This window comes from Sphaerodactylus townsendi, linkage group LG16, assembly GCF_021028975.2.
Source record: "Sphaerodactylus townsendi isolate TG3544 linkage group LG16, MPM_Stown_v2.3, whole genome shotgun sequence".
NCBI classification, from domain to species: Eukaryota; Metazoa; Chordata; class Lepidosauria; order Squamata; family Sphaerodactylidae; genus Sphaerodactylus; species Sphaerodactylus townsendi.
This window is the reverse complement of record NC_059440.1, coordinates 32,808,633-32,829,713: the sequence shown is the minus strand read 5'-3', so window position 1 is coordinate 32,829,713 and position 21,081 is coordinate 32,808,633. Positions and strand designations below refer to the sequence as shown.

General features: G+C 46.1%; 1 protein-coding gene across 2 annotated transcripts in view; it reads left to right on the top strand.

Moving 5' to 3' along the window:
- Nucleotides 1–17,933, top strand: part of TMEM201 (transmembrane protein 201) — a 32,030-nt gene extending 14,097 nt beyond the window's left edge. The window contains exons 7-11 of one of the 2 annotated variants that reach the window (XM_048518819.1): nucleotides 9,865–10,088; nucleotides 10,460–10,531; nucleotides 13,673–13,951; nucleotides 14,636–14,777; nucleotides 15,375–17,933. In XM_048518819.1, coding sequence (XP_048374776.1) covers nucleotides 9,865–10,088; nucleotides 10,460–10,531; nucleotides 13,673–13,951; nucleotides 14,636–14,777; nucleotides 15,375–15,675 — 1,018 coding nt within the window. In that variant the 3' untranslated portion in view covers nucleotides 15,676–17,933. The remainder of the gene's footprint in view (nucleotides 1–9,864; nucleotides 10,089–10,459; nucleotides 10,532–13,672; nucleotides 13,952–14,635; nucleotides 14,778–15,374) is intronic. The other variant, XM_048518820.1, reaches the window with a different exon arrangement.
- Nucleotides 17,934–21,081: the final 3,148 nt, after the last annotated feature.

Genomic DNA, 21,081 nt, shown 5'->3' with positions numbered 1-21,081 from the left:
GATTCACAGTCTGAGATCTCTAGCCCTTTCCCCGGAACCACCGTTTCCAAGATTCCATGGCTGGCTGGGAAGCGTAGTGGCTAAAACCGGATTGAAACTGGTTTAAATCCATTGTACCAGGCATACCCTAGTAGGGATTATTCTCTCCTTTCCTTGAGTTCCTGTGACTTTTGTATGGGAAGTTTTAGAACAGCACAGTGTTATAACGCTACGTAGACAGTTCTGGTATGGGGCTGGAGATGGTAGTTCAAATGGCCTTGCTCTGATTAACAGCATGTTTGTGCCTGTATTGCAGTGCAGGTCACAGGAAGGGTGGGGTCAGCAGGGGGTGTGCATTTGGGCATGTCAGACTAAATTCACTAAAACTTTGACCACCGTTAACATCTGTGTATCGCAAGGTGTGTATTGAGACTGTTGTGTTTCTAACTTTTAACTTGCCCTCATTCCTAAACTTTCCCATCAAGGGAGGTGAAACTAGAACATGCAGGTTTATGTAAGGAAAGAGTCTCTGATTAGAAACCATCCTATCTACCTTTTGGAACAAGTTACGCTCTTGATCGAGCACAGCGCTCTCCAGAGTATGACCTGTGGGCCATGTCTGGCCTGACAAATGATTTAATCTAGCCCAAAGCCGCTTTTCTCTCTTCCACCCATTCAAAACTGGGCTCAGCCTGGGTGGTTCCATCTTTAAACTGCGGGGGCCGCCTCCAAAGTCCATGTGACTTCAGAGGCGGAGCCAGCAGTATAAAGCTTCATCCAGCGAGGCCAAGCTTGTAGTTCAGCGCTCAGCCCTCGAATATATGTGAAATATACGACGTGGCCCTTGCACTGAACAGTTTGAAGATCCCTGATCTAGCAGTTGCCATTAGCAGATGCTCCGTGTAATTTGGCCCTTCCTTCTGGGTGTGAAATTACTGCTCCTCACTGTCAACAAAATCCCCGTAACTACCCTGCACAGGACCAGGACATCTGCAGATGTTTGCAAACATGTGCAAAAAACCAGTTTTTGCAGAAAACCCTGGTTAGGGAGCTGTGGCACAGTGAGATGTGGTTGCCCACCAAAGATGAGTGAGTTGGATTTTGGAAATATCCTGTTGGATTTTTGGAAATAGCCCTGTTAGATTTTGGAAATAGCCCTGTTGGATTTTTTAAAATAAATGTAATGGGCTTGGAGGAGATAGTGGATCGTGGGTATCTGCAAATCCTTGACTGTGGTTAACTGTACAGGTTTGCTTTTTAGCTAAATCCACAACTACTCTCCTCAAGTGTGGCTTCTGGAATCATCCTTCTTTCCGACTTTTTTGGAAAATATTTTCAGTGTCCAGACGGAAACATACTTCTGCTGTTAACAAGCACATTTTAGTCTGTGACAGGCCCCTGTTTGCCTGATTTCACCTGTATCCAAGTAGATACTTTTGCAAATATAGTCCCACAATTAATAAAAACAGTCACATTTGTGTGGGACTGCCTGTGGTCTCCCATCCCTGGGACTGCGTGGAGTCGTGTCATCTTGGCTGTAGCAGACAGTTTGGAGTAGGAGCAGCAGTGGCGTAGGAGGTTAAGAGCTCGTGTATCTAATCTGGAGGAATCGGGTTTGATTCCCAGCTCTGCCGCCTGAGCTGTGGAGGTTTATCTGGGGAATTCAGATTAGCCTGTGCACTCCCACACACGCCAGCTGGGGGGCCTTGGGCTAGTCACAGCTTCTCAGAGCTCTCTCAGCCCCACCTACCTCACAGGGTGTTTGTTGTGAGGGGGGGAAGGGCAAGGAGATTGTAAGCCCCTTTGAGTCTCCTACAGGAGAGAAAGGGGGGATATAAATCCAAACTCAAACTCTTTGTAGGGCCATGCTAAAATGATGCCTGGTGAGGTTCAGTTCAACCTTAAGAATGACTTTTAGGCTAAGCCTGTTTTCCTCCTATGATATTGCTTAGGTGTGTTGCAGCCAGATTATTAGTTCTGCTACTGGCAAGATAACACAAACCTTGATCCTTTTAAGTTGTCCAGAATTGTGTTCTTTGCACTGAATAGCAGCATTCTGTTTTAGGTGTGAGGAATTGCGGGCCCTCTCCCACAGACACCTTGCTGCCTTCCAGATCTCGTTATTCTGCTGAGCTTTAGAGGGGTGGCTTGTTCTGTCTGATTGTGCCCGGTGAGCTTAGGTTCTGCCGGATCCAAGTGCATGCCCCAGAGAAGTCTTCATCCCTCATTCCCCTCCCCAGTTGAAGAAGTTGAAGAGTTTGGATTTATACTTTCCTTTTCTCAGCTGTAAGGAGACTTGAAGAGGCTTACGAACTACTTTCCCTTCCTCTCCCCACAACAGACACCTTGTGAGGTAGGTGGGGCAGAGAGAGTGCTGAGAGAACTGTGACTGGCCCAAAGTCACCCAGCAGGCTTCATGTGTAGGAGCGGGAAAACAAATCCAGTTCACCAGATAAAGAGTCTGCCGCTCCTGTGGAGGAGTGGGTATCAAACCCAGTTCTCCAGATTTGAGTCCACCTGCTCTTAAGCACTGCAGCATACTGTCTGTTCGAGGAATGCTTTCCCCTCTAGTTTGCTTGCTACATAAAGTACAGCCTGGTGCAAAAGATTCTGGGATATATTTCAAAACACTAGGGGGTTTTTTTAGGTGGAGGAGCTGTGAGTTTTTTTACCTCAAAGGAATCTTTTCCCTTTGAATTGTCTCACAGTTAAACTTGTGTATAGTGAAGGATTGTAAAAGAGGCTCTGCTTACAGGGTCTGCAACCTGCGGCTCTCCAGATGTTCATGGGCTTCAATTCCTATCAGCCCCTGCCAGCATAGCCAATTGGGAATTGTAGTCCATGAACATCTGGAGAGCCGCAGGTTGCAGACCCCTGCTAGTATATACACTTTTCCTGCGACATGACTTGATTTTCATGGCTTTTCATTGTTACAGTGCTCCCTGTCCGGGGGCAGCCATCTTGAAGCCATTTTATCTGATTGCTGGTGGCCATGTTGGATTTATTCAAAGTGAGTTTAGCATCCATTCCAGCTGTACCAATAGCTCAGTAGTATAGTCCGGGGCAAGGTCTCTGAGAAGCTGAGAGCATCTGGAAGATGGGCACAGTGTTGTTTAAGCACTAAATATCTCATTTGGGCTACATGGAGTGGATGGGAGGGGGGGTTATCTTCCTTCCTGGTGTTGGGGGATGATCCCGAAGACTGCTGCCAGTCAGAAGAAGCCATACTGAGCTACACAGGCGAGTGTTTTTGACTCAACGTAAGGTAGCGTCAAAACTTCATATTGGCACATCATTCGCTTCTTTCTTGCCACCCAGATAAAGTATAGGAAGGTTCAAAGCTGGTCCAGACTGTAGTTGTGAGAAGATGCAGGAAGGGTTTCTGGCAGTATCCACTGCTTTTACATCCGGCAGTGATGCAGAATGAAAACGACCGAGAGGAACATTTTCCTCTGACCTTGATTAACCTGATTTTCTGTGTGTGCATCTTTTAAAAAAGCAATCTTTGCATATAACCATGTGTCTGTTCTGTTCATCCTAGATTTAACAAAACTTTCCCTTGACTCTTCATTTAATACTTTTCTCTGTGTGTGTGTGTGTGCACGTGCGCACCCGCGCATGATTCTTACTGGAAGGGTTGGCGCACCGCAAACTTATATTTTTTTAGGTAATGCTTTAAATATATTTCTCAAAACTTTTTTTAAAAAAAGAAAACCTTTTGCAATGGTAATGAAGGTCAATGAGGAAGCTAATTAAAATAATCAATGCATATGAGTGTATTTTAAGTAGAATTATTTATTCTCTACAACGGTTGATTATATTCAGTACGTATTTATATGAAGCCGATAACTCCGGTTTCTTTCTATTCTTTGAAGTGAGCAAAGAGAGGAGGAGTTCTTAAAACTGAGGATTGGGTTCCTGACGAATCTTAAATTGCTGTTTGCTGGTTATTCAGCCAGGGAATTCCGAGTTATGGTTTTATTTTCCTGCCGTCTGTGTGAAACAGCAAGAATGTGATTCAAAAGAACAGTGTCTGGTTCTGAAGTATGTGCAAATGTGCTCTGCCCCCTGAAGAGGGTGCTCTGGTTGGGACTGGGGAGCTAAAGCTGTGCCGAATAACTACACAGGAAGGAAAATACAGCCATTTCCGTGCTGCAATGCCATGGAGATCTTCCCATAATCCTTTGCTCGGATGCCCTGACTGAAGGGTACCTGGGCCACTGAGCTAGGACCCTGGAGAAGTGGGATCAGATTTTCATTCTCATCAGATTCATCACAACAACCTTTTTGCAGTTCCTAACTTATTTTGCTTGGTTGTTCTAAGATTTTTTTATAAAGAGTGGCTGCACACCATGCTGAATAGAGAAATGGTACATATTTTTCTCCTGTGAAGATAATAAGAACCCTGTTGAATTTGACCGGTGGTATTGTCTAGTCCAGCGTCCTGTTTCACGTGGGCCAACCAGTTCCTTTGGAGGTCCAACAACAGAACATAATGACCAAGGCCTTCCCCTGACGTTGCCTCCCGGCACTGGAATTCAGAGATAGACTGCCTCCGAATATGGAGGTTACATTTGGTCACCATGACTAGTAGTCGTTGAAGGATCTCTCCTCCACGAATCTGCTAATCCCTTTTTAAAGCAAACATTTATAATTCTCTAACATGATCTCTTTTCTAAACTGTTGAAGCATTTGCTAAAAAATGGCTTAACCTGGTTTTCATGCCAAAGATCCCAAGTTTAGCTCCTAGCTGAAGGATTTTGCATTGAGGGCAAGATAATGCTCATCTCAAAACCCTGAGGAATTGCTGCCAGTTAGAATAAATACAGGACTAGATGGATCTGCAGCCTGGCTTGGTAGAACACGTTTTAGTGGCATGTTCTTTTGCATTGCAGATGTGCTAGGGCACGGTTTTCCCTGGTATTTGTTGTATGCAGCAACTCTATTTTATGTTCCAGTTCTTTCAGAGGGCAGGAGGAGATCCCCCATTACCCAGAATTTCTAGCTTTCAGTCAGGTAAATCCTGATGGGGAATTGTGTTAGTCTGTCTGTAGCAGTGGAAAAGAAACGAGAGGAGTGCCATAAAAGCTAACAACATTTCGTTCAGGATCTGTGCTTTGGTGAGTCAGAGGTCGCCTCTTCAGATACAGTCAGAATGTGAGTCCATCTGTCCTTAAGCAGAGAGGAGTAATATCACCCAAAGGCAATAGTGGACGCTTCCTACCCCTTTGCAAATCTTACTTAATCTAATCACGCCTGCTGTTGTCATTTACATGCTATTGATATTTACGTGCTATTGCCAGAGGGTGTCTGAATTTACTCTTCTCAACTTAAAGACAGATGGACTTAGATTCTAGCTGTATCTGAAGAAGGTTTCACAACCCTGCTAGAAGTTTTGTTAGTCTTTAAGGTCTACTGAACTCTTGCTATTTTCTGCAGATTTCAATCAGATGCTCTGGGGGGGGTGCTTCTCCCTCTTCCCCCTCCCCCCCCCCAAATGAGCTAGATTTCTGGAGGTCTTTGCAGAAATGCTTCCGCACTAGGCACTGTTCCACATTCAGAGGGATTGTGTGTGTATTGGTTAAATTCCCCCCCCCCCAAGTCCTCTCTTATTTATGTAGCCTGTCTGTGTCTTATTGTTTAGTAAGCACTATATATGGACACTGTTGTAAACTCTATTCAAGATGCCGCAATGTGAAAATAAAGGGCTCCTCACTCTTTGCAACAAGCCATTTTGACTCTGCAGCTTTTTTTCTTCGTTTTCCGTTTTCATTGCTCTGACCTCTGGCAGCCATGCATAGCTTGAAACATTTCTTCACTCGAAAGCATGCGTCCAAATCTTCGCTGTCGCATCTTAAGGCAATGCAGACACCAAAATCTGAGCAGTGGGGCTGTGCCAAGAATTCATTGCATATCTTTTCCTCCTCCCCCCCCCCCCCCCCCCCCCCCCCCCCCCAGCCTTGCACCGCACCCCTGCTCTGTAAGAACTAGTAGCTTGTTCTCAAAGGGTTGTATGATCTCCTTATATTCTAAAAATATCTCTTGGGATGAAAAGATGGGAGGCTTTCTATCATCCTTTCTTTTCTGGAGGTGCTACAGAATTTTATTGTGGCTGGTGCTAAGCCTCATTAGATTATAATGGGCACAGTGGAGATACTTATGCATTTTGGAAAATATAGCAGCTTGTGCTTTGCCATAGACCTAATCTCTGAAGCAGCACATATTAGGTTACACAGTGGGCCGGATTGCTCCTCGTTGGGGTTTTGTGTGTTTCTCTTGAATGAAATGCAGAAAAGGAAAGATGGGTTCTCGGATTTCAGAGGTTTGAAGCACAGTCATTAGGTCTTTTTAAAAAAAATTCTGTTTGTGCCACCATCCCTCCAAGAAGATCAGGTGTGAAACTGGTTTTATCCTCTTCTTTTGTCTCTCAGTAACCTGGGAAATCTAAGAGTGAGAGATTCTTGCCTAAGGCTGTAATCACTATGCCACATCAGTTTTCTGCACCTGGCGTGATCTGGGGATGGAGTTCGCTGGATCCAGACAGCTATTGAGGGAAGAGATGGATATCATTATGTGTTCGTACTTGCACACCGTGGCAGGATTCCAGATCCACTGCCCTTTTATAATTTATCAGGGAACAGAGAACACACTGCTCAGTTTTCCAGGCGCCGTGTCTCTTCTGTGCACAAGAGGCAATTTCCGTCTTGCATTCAGTCCGCCCCAGTGCTTGAGCAGTTCCGCAAAGCTGCCAAACTCCTCTGTGCCTTCTGAAAATTGCAGCTCCCCCGCCCCCCCGTTCTGAAGCTGGAGCAGCCTCCAAGATGTTCGTAGCCAATAGTGGCGAGGCATGCAGATGAACCTGGCCAGCTGGCCCATCCGTGGTGCCGGCATCGGTAGGCGAAGCCTCTCGTTGGCTGTCGTGCCTGTCTTTCTCCTGGTGAAAATAGTCGACATGTGTTTTTAACCTAAAAGTACCACTGCCACCTTAAGGACATATAAAATGCTTGGCTGCCCAGTCTAAGGGGCATGGAGGGAACAATAGAGGGCAAGCAGCCTGTGCAAAGGCAGTCGAGTTTACTCCAAAGCAAGCCTCTCTGAGTGGTTTCCTGCTTGCTCCCAGTAAATTATATTTGCAGTGTTGACGTCTCACTTATTTTTACTTCACAGCCCTTTGTGTGCAAAAGTGCATTTGCAGCAAGTTCAGTAAACTCTGGGGGTCTGTCATCTGCTCTGTTCTTACTTTGGAAAAATCCTTGCAGTATTTTTTTTAGAGAAATTGGTCAGAACTCCGCCACCGTAACCGCTCCTGGCAACTTTAGCTTATGGCCGGAAGTGGCCTTTAAATCTTATTGCAGCTTGGAAATGAACTTGTCAGGCTGTTTTCTCCTCTCTGGTTCCTTATAAGACAATGATTCTAGTTTGGATCTTGCCAGCTTTCCCACATGCAGAAGAGAGGTTGACCCGCCGGCCCCGCAGCTATCCCAGGAACTGTGGGGGCAAGAGATCGTCAAGGGGAGGAGGGCGGTCAGACAAGAGCCACCCTCCCCTTTGTTCTTGTTAAGATGTAGCGTTCCCCAATAACGATTTCAATGAATGAAATAATTTCTAGACGTATTCACAGCAGTGAGATGACTTATGGGATTAAATGCATAAGCAAATAGCTCAAAGAAAGGAGAAGAAAGTCCAGGGATTATAGTCGAGTAATGCCGACAGTTCAAAAACTGGAACGTGAAAAGTGACAGCCGTCAGAATTTCGCTTCAAATAGCAGACAAGAAAACAAATCTTGAGCACTGGGAAAATCCTTCATGAAAGGGCGAAGCGGAAGTTTGTTTTCCCAATCAGTTTTCCTCTCTGTAAATAAAGGTGTTTCGTGTCTCTTGCCAAAAACTGGATGCTGCAAAAGAGAAGGTAGAGTTTGCAACATTTGGAGGGATTTTCTTGAGGTACACTCCAGTCCAATCCAATCCAAAAACCTTTATTAGGTACAGTCTCCTCTCCAACTGAAAAGCTATGAAAGATGTTGGTTTGTATGATGTTCAAGAAAGTGTGAGGTATCTTAAGGGGGGATGGGGAGAGATTTGGGGGTTGCTGTTTTATTTTTGGTTATAGCTGGAGGTGTTTTGACAGTTCTTGTAAGCTACTTTGCACCATGAGGAATGGCTGAATATAAACATTTTAATAAATTAAGAAAATAAATAAGTAGGAGAACTCAAAAACGCAAGCTACCATTTAATTTTAGGACAAGAAAACCCTTCAAATTTCTTTCCCCTTTCATTCTCTAGTATTTCCATAAAACACCGTAACAACAGTATCTTTAAAAAATACCAAAAGTGCTCTTTAAATTTCATCTCACTAATTTTTAAAATGTGAATGTAATCCAGGTAATGTTGATTTCTAGACTTCTGTTTCTTAATCTCACTCAGCGTAACCAGCTCTTTCGCTGACCGTAAGCAAGGTGCTATTTTAATATGGTCATAAGAGCACCTATTTTCCGAGCTCTGGTTACTAGACTTCAAGTGCCTAAAAATATGTCTTCTCCATTCCCTTCCCCACTACCTTATATTCTGTTTTTGGAATGCTTTAAACACTGCAACGGTGATAAAATCTTACTTTGTCCAAGAAGCCAGCCATCTTGCCTTTGTCATCTTTACACAACAGCTCTGCAAGGTAGGTCATTCTGAGGGGAAGTGACTGGCCCGGAGTGCACTGAGCATCCTGGTTGGCTGTGGATCTGAATCAGGATCTCTCCAACCTTAGTTTGACACTGTAACCATTATGTCTGCAGGTACTTTTAGAATCATAGAGTTGGAAGAGACCAGAAGGGCCATCAAGTCCAACCCCCTGCCATGCAGGAACACACAATCAAGGCACTCCCGACATATGTTCACCCAGCCTCTGTTTAAAAACCTCCAAAGAAGGAGACTCCACCACTCTCCGAGGCAGTGAATTCCACTGTTGAACAGCCCTGACGGTCAGGAAGTTCTTCCTAATGTTTAGGTGGAACCTCTTTTCCTGCACCTTGAATCCATTACTCTGTGTCCAAGCCTTTGAGGCAGCAGAAAACACGCTTGCTCCCTCTTTGACATTGATAGGCACAGGGCAAAGGCCCTGTCCACAGAGCAAAAGCTCTGACCGGTTACAAAAATAACCATCCAAAAGCTTCTTCAGTGTTCAGAGATTTATTGTTTTCATTCAATTCTGCGCAGAAGAGGGAACTCTCCTCTGTTAGCAACAGGGAGGAGGTTCAAGGGGCTGTTGCTTGTGTAACATAATTTATACCCTCTTACAAACATCCCTCCTTGTCTTCTGACCATTGGTTTGAGTCAAGAAGACATACAGACCTGGTCATCTCATGCCACCTTTTACCACACCTTGCCCATTCCCATATTTGGTGAAACTTAAGTCAAAAACACCTTGCGTAAAAGGTTTCTATAACAACTAATGGTTTTTATTTTACCTTTATCTGTATTTGCGAGCTTCTGCTAATTCCTTATCTCCTTGGTGGGGCCCTGTTTTCCCAAATCACCTGAAAAACTCCATGTCAGGCTGCCCCATGAGTTTCGTTTCTTCCAACTAAAGTAAGCTTCTGAAGTGCTTGGTGCCCCGTGAATTACACTCATATAACTTATATGATTAAATACAATGGCTTAAAACATCATAAACTATATGTCCATATCAACATGGCATCCCTTCAGATATTTAAAACATAGCTATCATGTCCCCCTTCAACTTTCACTTCTCCAGACTAAACATCCCCAGCTCTCTAAGCCTCTCTTTGCGCCTCTGTCTTTTAGCAGCTGCACCAGTTTGCATTTGGACATGGTAGACTCCATACAGGGAGTTCACCCTTGTCCTGAATGCCCTCTTGTGTGCCTTGTTCACAGATACTTCTCTGGAGACCCGGTGGCGGCATTCCCCAGCAGTGCAGGGTTGGGCTTCCCGTATTCCCCGGCTGCTGCATCTGCTTTCATCCCAACACCTCCCAGTGTTCTGCCATTGATGAACCAGCAATTCTTCCACTCTCCACGGCGAGCTTCCTCTTCCTCTCTTCCTGGACGGCTAAACCGGGCCCTCTCCTTGGGCACGATTCCTTCTTTGGCCAGGACAGGTATGAAGTACTCATTTTATTTTGCTTTCATGGACTTCTTAGTGGTTAAAAGCAGCGGGCTATAATCTGGAGAACCGGCTTGGATTCCCCACTCCTCTGTGTGAGTGGCCGTACTTATCTGGTGAATTGAATTTCTTTCCCTGCTGTTTTAATTTGAAACACCTTTCAGTAAAGGGTGTCTCTGAGTTTGCATGAAGTGCTTATTTCTCACCTTATTGAGCAATTATATGGGTGAAGGATTTTGGGGGCAAATTACCTTTGGTCCCCTCACATTTAAGAATGTTCTGAAGATTATTTGGGGGTATAATGTTGTTGTGGCTTTTCCCTTCCCCTTTTCAGTTGTCTGTCACTGTTTTTATTTTACTTTCAAGATTCTGGTTATCTGTTCAGTGGAAGCCGCCCCCCATCACAGACCTCTTATTCCAAGGAGTCACCTGTGTCAGGTGAGAGTCAAGATGTCTCTCTATATGGCTTGAAATATGGTTGGTGAGAGAGGAGCAAGGGAGGGACCATTACTGACCATCTAATGTTGCCTGTTTACACGCTTTAATTGAATTATTTACTTACTTACTTACTTACTTACTTACTTACTTACTTACTTACTTACTTACTTACTTACTTACTTACTTACTTACTTACTTACTTACTTATTTTTTGGTTTGGTTTGGTTTGGTTTGGTTTTGTATACCGTCCTACCCCTGAAGGGCTCTGGGCGGTGAACAACATAAGTCACATATATACAATAACCCTTAAATACATTAAAACAATTTAAAACGCAGCGATCAGTAACAAACAATGTCAGCAATAACCCTCATTAAAACCCTCCCCAAAGGGGGAACTGTATGTTGAATTTCTTTAATGTTTTTATGTTTGCCACCTTGTGAATCCTCATCAAATGGAAAGGTAGCCCCAAAAGGTCTTAAAGTGACACACTGCTTGACTATCTTATTCCCTGAGTTGCTAGTTTTCTTATGCAGGGGGTGCATCTCCTTTCGACCTTCTTCGTAATGGCTTCTGCTGCATTTTTACTCTATGTTGTATTTGACTTCAGAAGGGTTTTTTGGGAGGGCTGGTTTCTTCCACTATTTTAATCACATCATTTTATCACTTTTCTACTGCCTTTCTAAGGCGGCACACACAGAAACATTAAAACATTTGAGCAATTAAAAACAACATTTAAAATTAGGATGTTGTGTATTTTCCGGGTTGTATGGCCGTGTTCCAGTAGTATTTTCTCCTGACATTTCACCTGCATCTGTGGCTGCCATCTTCAGAGAATCTGGTGGAAGTAAAGCAAGTGGAGTATATGTACCTGTGAAATACCCAGGGTGGGAGAAAGAACCATGTGCAATTGTTAAAAGTATTAAAGGTGCAGTTTGCAAATGCCTTTACTAATTGATTATGCAACTTCAGTGTTAAATACAAACGCTAAAATGGATGAATTCCACTGAACACATGCAAATTACACTTGCAAACTGCCACAGATGCAGGTGAAACATTAGAAGAAAATACTACTGGAACACGGCCATACAACCCAGAAAACCCACAACATCCTGGTGATTCTGGCCGTGAAAGCCTTCAACAAAACATTTAAAATTAAATAATCCAGTAAAAGTAGCTAAACACTGATTGAGAGGTAAGATAGTTATTTAAAAGTATATATGCTGAGTATAGATACCCTCTCTAAAAACTAACCTAATTAGTAGTTGGGTGGCTTTAACCCAAAGAGTGCAGAACATTTCTTTTGAAACAGCTTGCTTTTTTTTTTTTTGCACTCCCAAACTCTGCAAGGATGAAAGAGTATTTGCTCTAGCTGCCACCCCTGACTTGTCTAGCGGCCTTCTGACCCCGTCTGATTTGGATCCCTTTACTCTCTGTCTCTGCCCCCACCAATAAGGCCCTTCCCAGGAATTAAAAATGCCACAAACATTTGAGTGATTCTCTTGTAAGTTGTTGGAATGGATCTGGATTTTTGTGTCAAGAGAAGGTGTTTTTGATTTTGCCAATTGAAGAGGGTATATGTATCTGTTTTTTTTTTTTTGTTCTGTTTTGTTTAACAATATCTGACTGCTCTCTTTAGGAGCTGACAGTGAAATGTGCCCCTGTTGACTCCAATATTTCTAAGCCTTCCTGCAAATGATTTCCTGGAGCATTGTGGCTGGATTGTGTGTGTGCATGTGTGTGTGTTGCGTTAACAAGCCGTGAGAACAACTCAAAATGAAATCACATTGGTAATTTTGTGTTGGGAGTATGCGGAGATGGATCTTTTCTGGGTTTCCAGCAGAAAAACAAGCTTAGTCTTGGAGGATGGCCAGCTGCCTCTTCTGCAAACGCAACACAGGTCTGGCTGGAGAGAGGACACTTGCGGTGAACCACGTATACACCTTTACAAGCTGCTGTGTGGAAAAGCAGAGTGTAATAATTTGGGGGAGTCTCTGCACCCTGCTTGCAGGCCTCCCGGGACATAAGAACATAAGAACAAGCCAGCCGGATCAGACCAGAGTCCATCTAGTCCATCTCTCTGCTACTCGCAGTGGCCCACCAGGTGCCTTTGGGAGCTCCCATGCAGGAGGTGAAAGCAATGGCCTTAAGAACATAAGAACGAGCCTGCTGGATCAGACCAGAGTCCATCTAGTCCATCTCTCTGCTACTCGCAGTGGCCCACCAGGTGCCTTTGGGAGCTCACGTGCAGGATGTGAAAGCAAGGGCCTGGCGGCCGCTGCTCCTGAGCACCTGGTCTGTTAAGGCATTTGCAATTCCAGCTCCAGGCGGATCAAGATTGGCAGCCATAAACCGACTTCCCCTCCATAAATCTGTCCAAGCCCCTTTTAAAGCTATCCAGGTGAGTGGCCATCACCACCTCCTGTGGCAGCATATTCCAAACACCAATCACACGTTGCGTGAAGAAGTGTTTCCTTTTATTAGTCCTAATTCTTCCCCCCCAGCATTTTCAATGAATGTCCCTTGGTTCTAGTATTGTGAGAAAGAGAGAAAAATTTCTCTCTGTCAACATTTTCTACCCCATGCATAATTTTATAGACTTCAATCATATCCCCCCTCAGACGCCTCCTCTCCAAACTAAAGAGTCCCAAACGCTGCAGCCTCTCCTCATAGGGAAGGTGCTCCAGTCCCTCAATCATCCTTGTTGCCCTTCTTTGCACTTTTTCTGTCTCCTCAATATCCTTTTTGAGATGCGGCGACCAGAACTGGACACAGGACTCCAAGTGCGGTCGCACCACTGCTTTATATAAGGGCATGACAATCTTTGCAGTTCTATTATCAATTCCTTTCCCAATGATCCCCAGCATAGAGTTTGCCTTTTTCACAGCTGCCATGCATTGAGTTGACATTCCCATGGAACTATCAACTAAGACGCCCAAATCCCTTTCCTGGTCTGTGACTGATAGCACTGACCCTTGTAGCTTGTATGTGAAGTTTGGATTTTTTGCCCCAATGTGCATCACTTTGCATTTTGCTACATGCAGCTTGTAGAAAACCAGATGCTGGACGGGATGGGCCGTTGGATACCAAAAGAACGTCTTCCTTAAAAGTTCACTTCTCTTGGCCGTGCTCCTGTTTTCCAGAATATTTCTCCTTTCTGTCTGGAAGCTGCGTCTCCTCACCTATTCCGTCGCCGGCGCCCTCCGTCGCCGGCTCAGTGACATCGAGCTCCAGTTCCTTGCGCTATCGCCGACCCCTCATCAGCCCTGCACGGCTCAACCTGAAAGGCCAGCGGCTCCTGCTGTTCCCTTCTCAGGGTCAAGTCCACCACGGGGACGACCACGTCCACTCAGAGAACAGCGTCTTTGCCTCGGAAGTGCCCACGTTCCCGAAGAGGAATCTGGGTGACGGTGGAATGCACGGTGAGTCCTGTTTTGCGGCTCGCAGAGAACAGAATGAGCAACGCGGGACTCTCTCTACTTGGTCCTTTGCTGGCACAACAGAGCACATAATTAGTCCCTGGGCAAAGGCTGTGGGTTAGCGGAAGAGGATCTGCTTTGTATCCAGGTTCGGTCCCCGGCATCTCCGGTTTAAAGGGCCAGACCGTAGGCAACATGTTAGAACTCCCCCTGAGATCTGCAGAGCAGCCGCCGATCTGAGTAGACAGTACTGAAGGACCAGTCGTCTGATTCAGTGTAAAGAAGCTTCATACGTGTAGATGGCAGGCAGTAGGAAATCTCTGGATTGGTCCGGCTTCTGTTTGCTGCTGGAAAATCCATGTCTGGTGGGTTAGTATGCTGATGCCCTCTGTCTGGCACGCAATGTCCGTAATTTTGGTTGCCGGTTGCTCCCTCCTAGCCTGGCCTCCCCTGCAGTGGGGTTAGGGTACCGCATAGCGGTCTCGGCTCTTCGGCAAGTTGGAATGAAAATCTGTGGAGTTGCTGACTTTAAACGAGAACCAGTTTGAGCCAAGCAGACTGATAGGGAAAAGGGAGGGGGGAATTAATTGGGCACGAGGGGTAGCTTGCAGGGAAGCGGAAAAAGAGATGCCCGGACCTGTTCTTCGAGCGGAATTTCTGTGCAAATGTTTGTCTCCTACCTTTTAGATGTGAGGGCAGTCATTGAAGCAGGAAGCGTCTGCAGCCACCGCTCTGTCAAGAGGCAAGACGACTCCTCACACTCGTCGAGCTGCGTAGTGGACACCACAACAAAGGGGGAGGAGCTAACGGGCTGGAGAGGTGAGTGTTGGTACGTGCTCACCTATGCATGGATCCTGCCCAGAAATGCTAGCTGTCCAAGCTGGTCCTCAAAGGGGAATGAGGAAAAGGTTTTGTTTGCAGGGGAACACCTGACTTTGTTCCTTCTCTAGCCAAGTTTATTGCATAGTTAAGACAGCCAGCATTTCTAGCCTATGGTGCAGGTTTTCCACGGATAGACGTGTGACTGAAAACCTCTTAATCTGTCTTAGTTGGTCTTTATCAGGCAAAATATCTTTTGCCTTTATCAGGCAAAATATCGAACCGCAACCAAGCCAGCACGGTGTAGTGGTTAAGAGCAGCAGACTCTAATCTAGAGAACGAGGTTCGATACCCACTCCTCCACATGAGTGGCAGACTCTTTTCTGGTGAAGTGGATTTGTTTCCCCACTCCTACACGTGAAGGCTGCTGGATGACCGTGGGCCGATCACAGTTCTCTCAGAACTTACTCAGCCCCACCTACCTCCCAAGGTTTCTGTTGTGGAGAGAACGAGGGAAGGAGTTTGTAAGCTGCCTCCAGTCTCCTTAACTGTTGAGAAAAGAAAGGTATAAATCCAAACCCCTCTTCTTCTTCTTATCCCCTCCCAGGTCGCTTTGGGAACTCGGCTGTCCGAGGTCTACTCGCTGCCAGCCTGACCGTCAACGCCATCTTCACATCAGCCTACCTCTACCAAAGTTTCCGCTGAGCCACGTGGCCCCAGGAGAACTTCCTTCCTTGTCTCCGTCGTGGTCCTTCTCCCACAGGGAGATCTTGGCAAGAGAAGGACTCGATCCACCCACACCTCCACGCTGCCATTCTGCAACCGTTCCTGCTCGCCCGCCACAAAGAAGCCGGTGCCTCGTTGTTGCCTCCTCGGCAGCCGAGCAGCGGCCAGAGAGATCTGGATGAACCCTCTGAGCACCGCACACCTTCTTTTGTACAGAACCGGTTAGGAGGAATGGACTGAAAAAAAACTGTTGGCAAGGGACGTCGCAGGGGTGCAAGCTGGGCTCTCGTTGGCTTCCATCTCTCTGAGCGGGTGGCTTTCTCAGTAGTTCTGTTTTGTTTTTTTAGCAACACTGTTATTGGCTCATGAAAGGGTCGGACCTGAGACAGGTGGACCTGAAACTCTGTCTGGCTTTCTCCGGATCTCCTTTTCCTCCTGAGCCAGTCTTCCGGCCGTCCCTCCAGCTCCAATTCATTCTGGTGCTGACGTAGCACGTGTTGCTTCATTCGGGGCGCAGTTGTGCTGTTTTATTAACAGTGTGTGTTTAAAAACAAACAAACATACATACATGAAGCGCATGAAGGTATAGATTCTAACGTAACAAGGGTGCTTTAATGGGGCTGGGGCACATTACGGCTCTCCACGGCGTGGAGCTCAGTTCTTTGAAAGGTGGGAAGGAACTAAGGAAAGAGAGCCAGGGGTTTCTGTGGTGTGGGCTCTCTTCCTCAAAACATTTGAGTCTGCTTAACTGGCTCAGTTCACATCCCACCACCTTAAGAATGCCCACTTGTGGCAACTGATAAGGGCTTGTCCTTGCTGAAAGCAGATGAGGTCCACATCAGTGCCAAACTGCTTCTGAACCTAAAGGAAGAATCGGCAGAGGGAACATGGCTTGCATGGTGGTTGTTTTTTTAATGCACGTAGAAAACTTGCATATCTGGAAGAAAACTAGGACAGAACTTTCTCCCTGACTGGAGTACTTTCTGGTTGTTGACTGTCCCCCTTCAGCCTGCAAGTGACGGAATGTACCCTTCATCAAGAAAGCTAGCCATTCAAGACTCCAGGTCCTGCTATATTCTCCTGCACATACCATAAGTCCCCTCCCCCCAGTTTTCCTCCTTGAGGAAGGTTTCTGGTTCCACACCTCATTTGTACCCGGCTTCTGGTGTCATTGTTTTGATGATGGAGCAGGTCTGTTTGTAAGGATTTGAAATTGCATAGTTTGAAGACCACCATTTTTGAAAACTGGGAATGGCCTGCTTCATCAGGTGTGTGACCACATGCAGAGTCTTTGTCCCATTATGCCTCTGGTCAAACAGGTTCTTTAGGGGTTTTTTTTAAAACCATACCAAAACCTGTGACGTCTGTTGAACTGGGGTGAGTTTGGACACAATACGAACCACGATCCCTCTTTCCTTTTTTAAACAAGTATTGTCTGCAGAGGGGGAGAAAGGAAAACCCTATCCTTTGTCATAAGGTGCTAGACACTTTGGTGCTCACAAACAGGTGCAGTGCTTCACAATTCTCTTGTGTAATAACAGTGGAGGTGTGTTCAAGCTGTCTCAGCCCACCTCAATTTCCCACTGCCTTATAATGCAATTTTTGGTGCGTTCTTCATCTGGCCATGGAGGATTTTCCTTGCTTTCTTCCTCTTTCTCTCGCTCAGCTGCTAGCCGGGGAGATTTGCTGGTGCCACTTTTCTTTTTCTGTATTTGAGAGGGGTATGTGCGCACAAAGTGGAACTTATCAAAGTTGACTTCTCTTTTGCTTCGACTGGGATAGCAAAAAAAAAAAGCAGCTGAATGTAAGCGTGTGAGACGGGGGATGGTTTAAAAACTTTAAACGGTCACAGGTCTACAGAAAGAAAGAGTGTTGCTTTCCTCACACGGGGAGGAATTGTGAGCTTTGTAACACATGCGGGTGAATTCTTTTGCATTCAGTTGCATCGTATGCGTGGACATACTTTGGGTATTTAAATTCTGGCACTGTTGGGTTGGTTGAAGGCACAGACGAGCAGGTTTCCATTTGCACCCCATCAGGGCTGCCCGGGGGCTAGTTCCTTGGCGAATGTATGAGCAGCCGCCTTCAGAGGTCTCTCTTATCAAATACACTGTGTGTCCTGGAGGCTTGAATTCTGGGTGAGGGGTGGGGGTGGAGAGAAGAGGGGAAGCACAAAATTGGTTGCTTGTTAAAGGGGGGGGTGTCAGGGAGGGAATGGTAGTCTCAACTGGAAAAAATGTATTATGTTGTGCTTTATATGTTGGGGGGAGGGTTGTTTTCCCAATTCTGTACAGTTCAGTTAGCCTTTGTACTTTAGGTTTGGGGAAAACGGGAGGGGACATTTCCCCCCCTCTGTCCCCTCTCTTTCCTCCCGGGGGTTTTACGTTACGTGTTGGAGAGATTATTTTCTTTATTAAAAATAAAAATGGATTGTCACGTCTTCGTCTCTTGTCATTTAACTGTAACTTTTAAAGTTTGCCCCTCCCATTTTTTTTATTCGTCTCTGCAAAGAGGGTGATGAAACCGTGGAGCACATCATCTGCTGTTGTAAGAAAATAGCCCAAACTGACTATCTTGAACATCACAATAGGCTAGCAGCAATGGTGCACTGGAACCTTTGCAAAAAGTACGGCCTGCCCTGTAGCAAGACCTGGTACGAGCACAAACCAGAGAAGACCACAGAAAATGAAGAAGCAAAAATACTCTGGGACTTTAGAATACAGACAGACAGACACCTGGCACACAACACCTCAGACATAACAGTGATAGAGAAAAAACATGTTTGGATCATAGATGTTGCTGTGCCAGTTGACAGCAGGGTAGAGGACAAAGAGCTGGAAAAGATCACAAAATACAAGGACCTACAAATTGAAGTTGAACGATTGTGGCAAAAAAGAACAACAGTAATCCCACTAGTAGTCGGTGCTCTAGGAGGAATCCCAAGAAATCTTGAAAAACATCTGGAAAGCCTAAACTTGGACAGAACATCAGTCCACATGCTGCAGAAAGCAGCACTTCCAGGAACTGCACACATTCTACGCAAATACCTCAAATATCCTAGGTCCTTGGGAAGGACTCGATATTCAGAGATGAATTCCAGACACTTGTGCTGTGTTGTTATGTGTATAATAATAATAATAATAAAACTCCACGTAACACTAAGGCAAGCCTGAGCCCCTGCCCTTGCCTTAACCCTAACCCTAAGCAATTTTTTTATTTAATTTTTTTTGTTACAATTTTGGGATCCATTTTTGACTAAATAAATTAAATAAAAATAATAAGTTCAGGTTAGGTGTAAGACAAGGGCAGGGGCTCCGGCTTCCCTTAGTGTTATCTTGAGTTGTAGGGCGCACTCCGAGAATAGGGTTATGGTCAGTTTCAGGGTTTTGCCGTAACCCTTGCCCTTGCTTGAAGCCCAAGCCTAACTTATTATTTTTATTTAATTGATTCAGTCAAAAATTGTTCCCCCCCAAAAGGAAAGAACCCGAAACCTAAAACTGATCATCGCGCTAATACTGGACTCCGCCCTAGAACTCAACGTAACACTAAGGCAAGCCTGAGCAACTCCCCTTACCTTAAACCTAACACTTATATCGGCTGTTGTAACACCGTTACACCGTTGTAACACCCTTGCTTCAAGCAAGGGCAAGGGTTATGGCAAAACCCTGAAACCTGAAACTGACCATAACCCTATTCTCAGAGTGCGCCCTAGAACTCAATATAACAGTAAAGCAAGCCGGATCCCCTGCCCTTATCTTACACCTAACCTGAACTTATTATTTTTATTGATTTTTTTCGGTCAAAAATTTCCCCCCCCAAAAAAAGAAAGAACCCGAAACCTAAAACTGACCATTGCATTAATATTTTACTCTGCCCTAGAACTCAACGTAACACTAAGGCAAGCTTGAGCCACTCCCCTTGCCTTAACCCTACCCCTTATATAGGCGTTACAACGCTGTTGTAACGCCATTGTAACGCAGTTAGAATGGCGTAACAAAAACCCGAAATATAAATCTGACAATAGCCCAATTCTCGGACTGTGCCCTAGAACTCAACGTAACACTAAGGCAAGCCTGACCCGCTGCCCTTGCCTTAACCTTAACCCTCACTTATTGTTTTTATTTAATTTATTCAGTCATAAATTGTTCCCCAAAGTGTTAACAATATCCCGAAACGTGAAACTGACCAAAGCACTATTCTCGGACTGCGCCCTTGAACTCTACGTAACACTAAGGCAAGCAGGAGCCGCTCCCCTTGCCTTAACCCTAACCCTTATATCAGCGTTACAACTGCGTTACAACGGCGTAACAAAAACCCAAAACATAAAACTGTCCTTTGGTTCCCAGGATTGAGGGAAATGTCAAATGGCTAAGTGGCATAGGGCAGGGTGGCGAAGTGTCAAGTCAGTAAGTGCCAGTGTGTGTAGTGGTTAAAGCGTTGGCCAGTAGGATTTGGGGGGGGGGCGAGTTCCAATCTCCGCTCTGCCAAGGAAGCACGCTAGGTGATCTTGGAGCAGCCACTGAACCGGACCTATTTCACAGGGTCGTGATGAGGATGAGAATCCACTGGCCCAAGGAAAGGACAGGAATGTCATGAACAAGGCTCAGTGGGAACCCCCCCCCCCTCCAGAGAGATCGACTGGCCACCCAGGAGAGGTTCCCATGAAAAGGGATGGATTTGAACCAGAGTCTTTCAGATCCAAGTGTGGCCTTCTAAGGATAAGGGAGAAGGTCAAGAGCTGAGTGCCCCTTTGGGAAGGGCTTGGGCCCAAGGCTGGATCTCTGATCCTCCCCCGCCCCCAAAGTCCTGCTCTTTGGTTTGGTGCCCTCATTAGGACCAGCTGTTTGGACGCTTTGTGGAGTTAAAAAAGAGCACTCTGCGTATGGCCTGGGGCACTCTTGGATGCTACGGTACCTGAATGCTGGGAGGGAGGGAGGGCACTGGCTCACCTGACCTTTCTGAACCCAAGTGTTAACCATTCTCCCTTGCCATTTGCCCAACCCCCATTCCTCCTTCCCCAAGTTTGTATTCGTCCCATACAGAGAAAGACACCAGGGAAACTCTGGCAACTTGTCCTCCAACAAGGCAAATGGCAGCTCTGGAAAAGAGGAATTTTAGGAAATAGCACTGAGGGGAGGAGTGACGTTTCCCGCTGCATACATACCTAGTACTGGTGGCAGTGGTGGGATTCAGCAGGTTCGCACCACTTCGGCAGAACCGGTTGTTAAAATGGTGCTTGTAAGCAACCAGTTAAATTCTTTGAATCCCACCACCGGTGGTTACCCCAAATCGGAAAGCTGAAGGTGTGGCTTTGTGTCCCGCCGCCTCTTTCGGTGACCCGACCGTGACCCGCTCAGCAGCCAGCCGGAGAGGTCAGACAGACGCTGCCGGGGCATCCAGAGGGCAGGCGGGAGACCCCGGCCAGGAGCCGGGCTGCTGCGCCACTTGGGCAAGGCAGCGGAGCGCGCGGAGCAGAAGCGGGACAGCAGAGGGGACCCTGCTGCTGCCCTGAAACCGAGCCGAGCCGAGCCGCCCTGGGAGCGGGAGAAAGGAGCCGCGGGCTGGAGGGCGCCTTCGCAAGCGCCGCC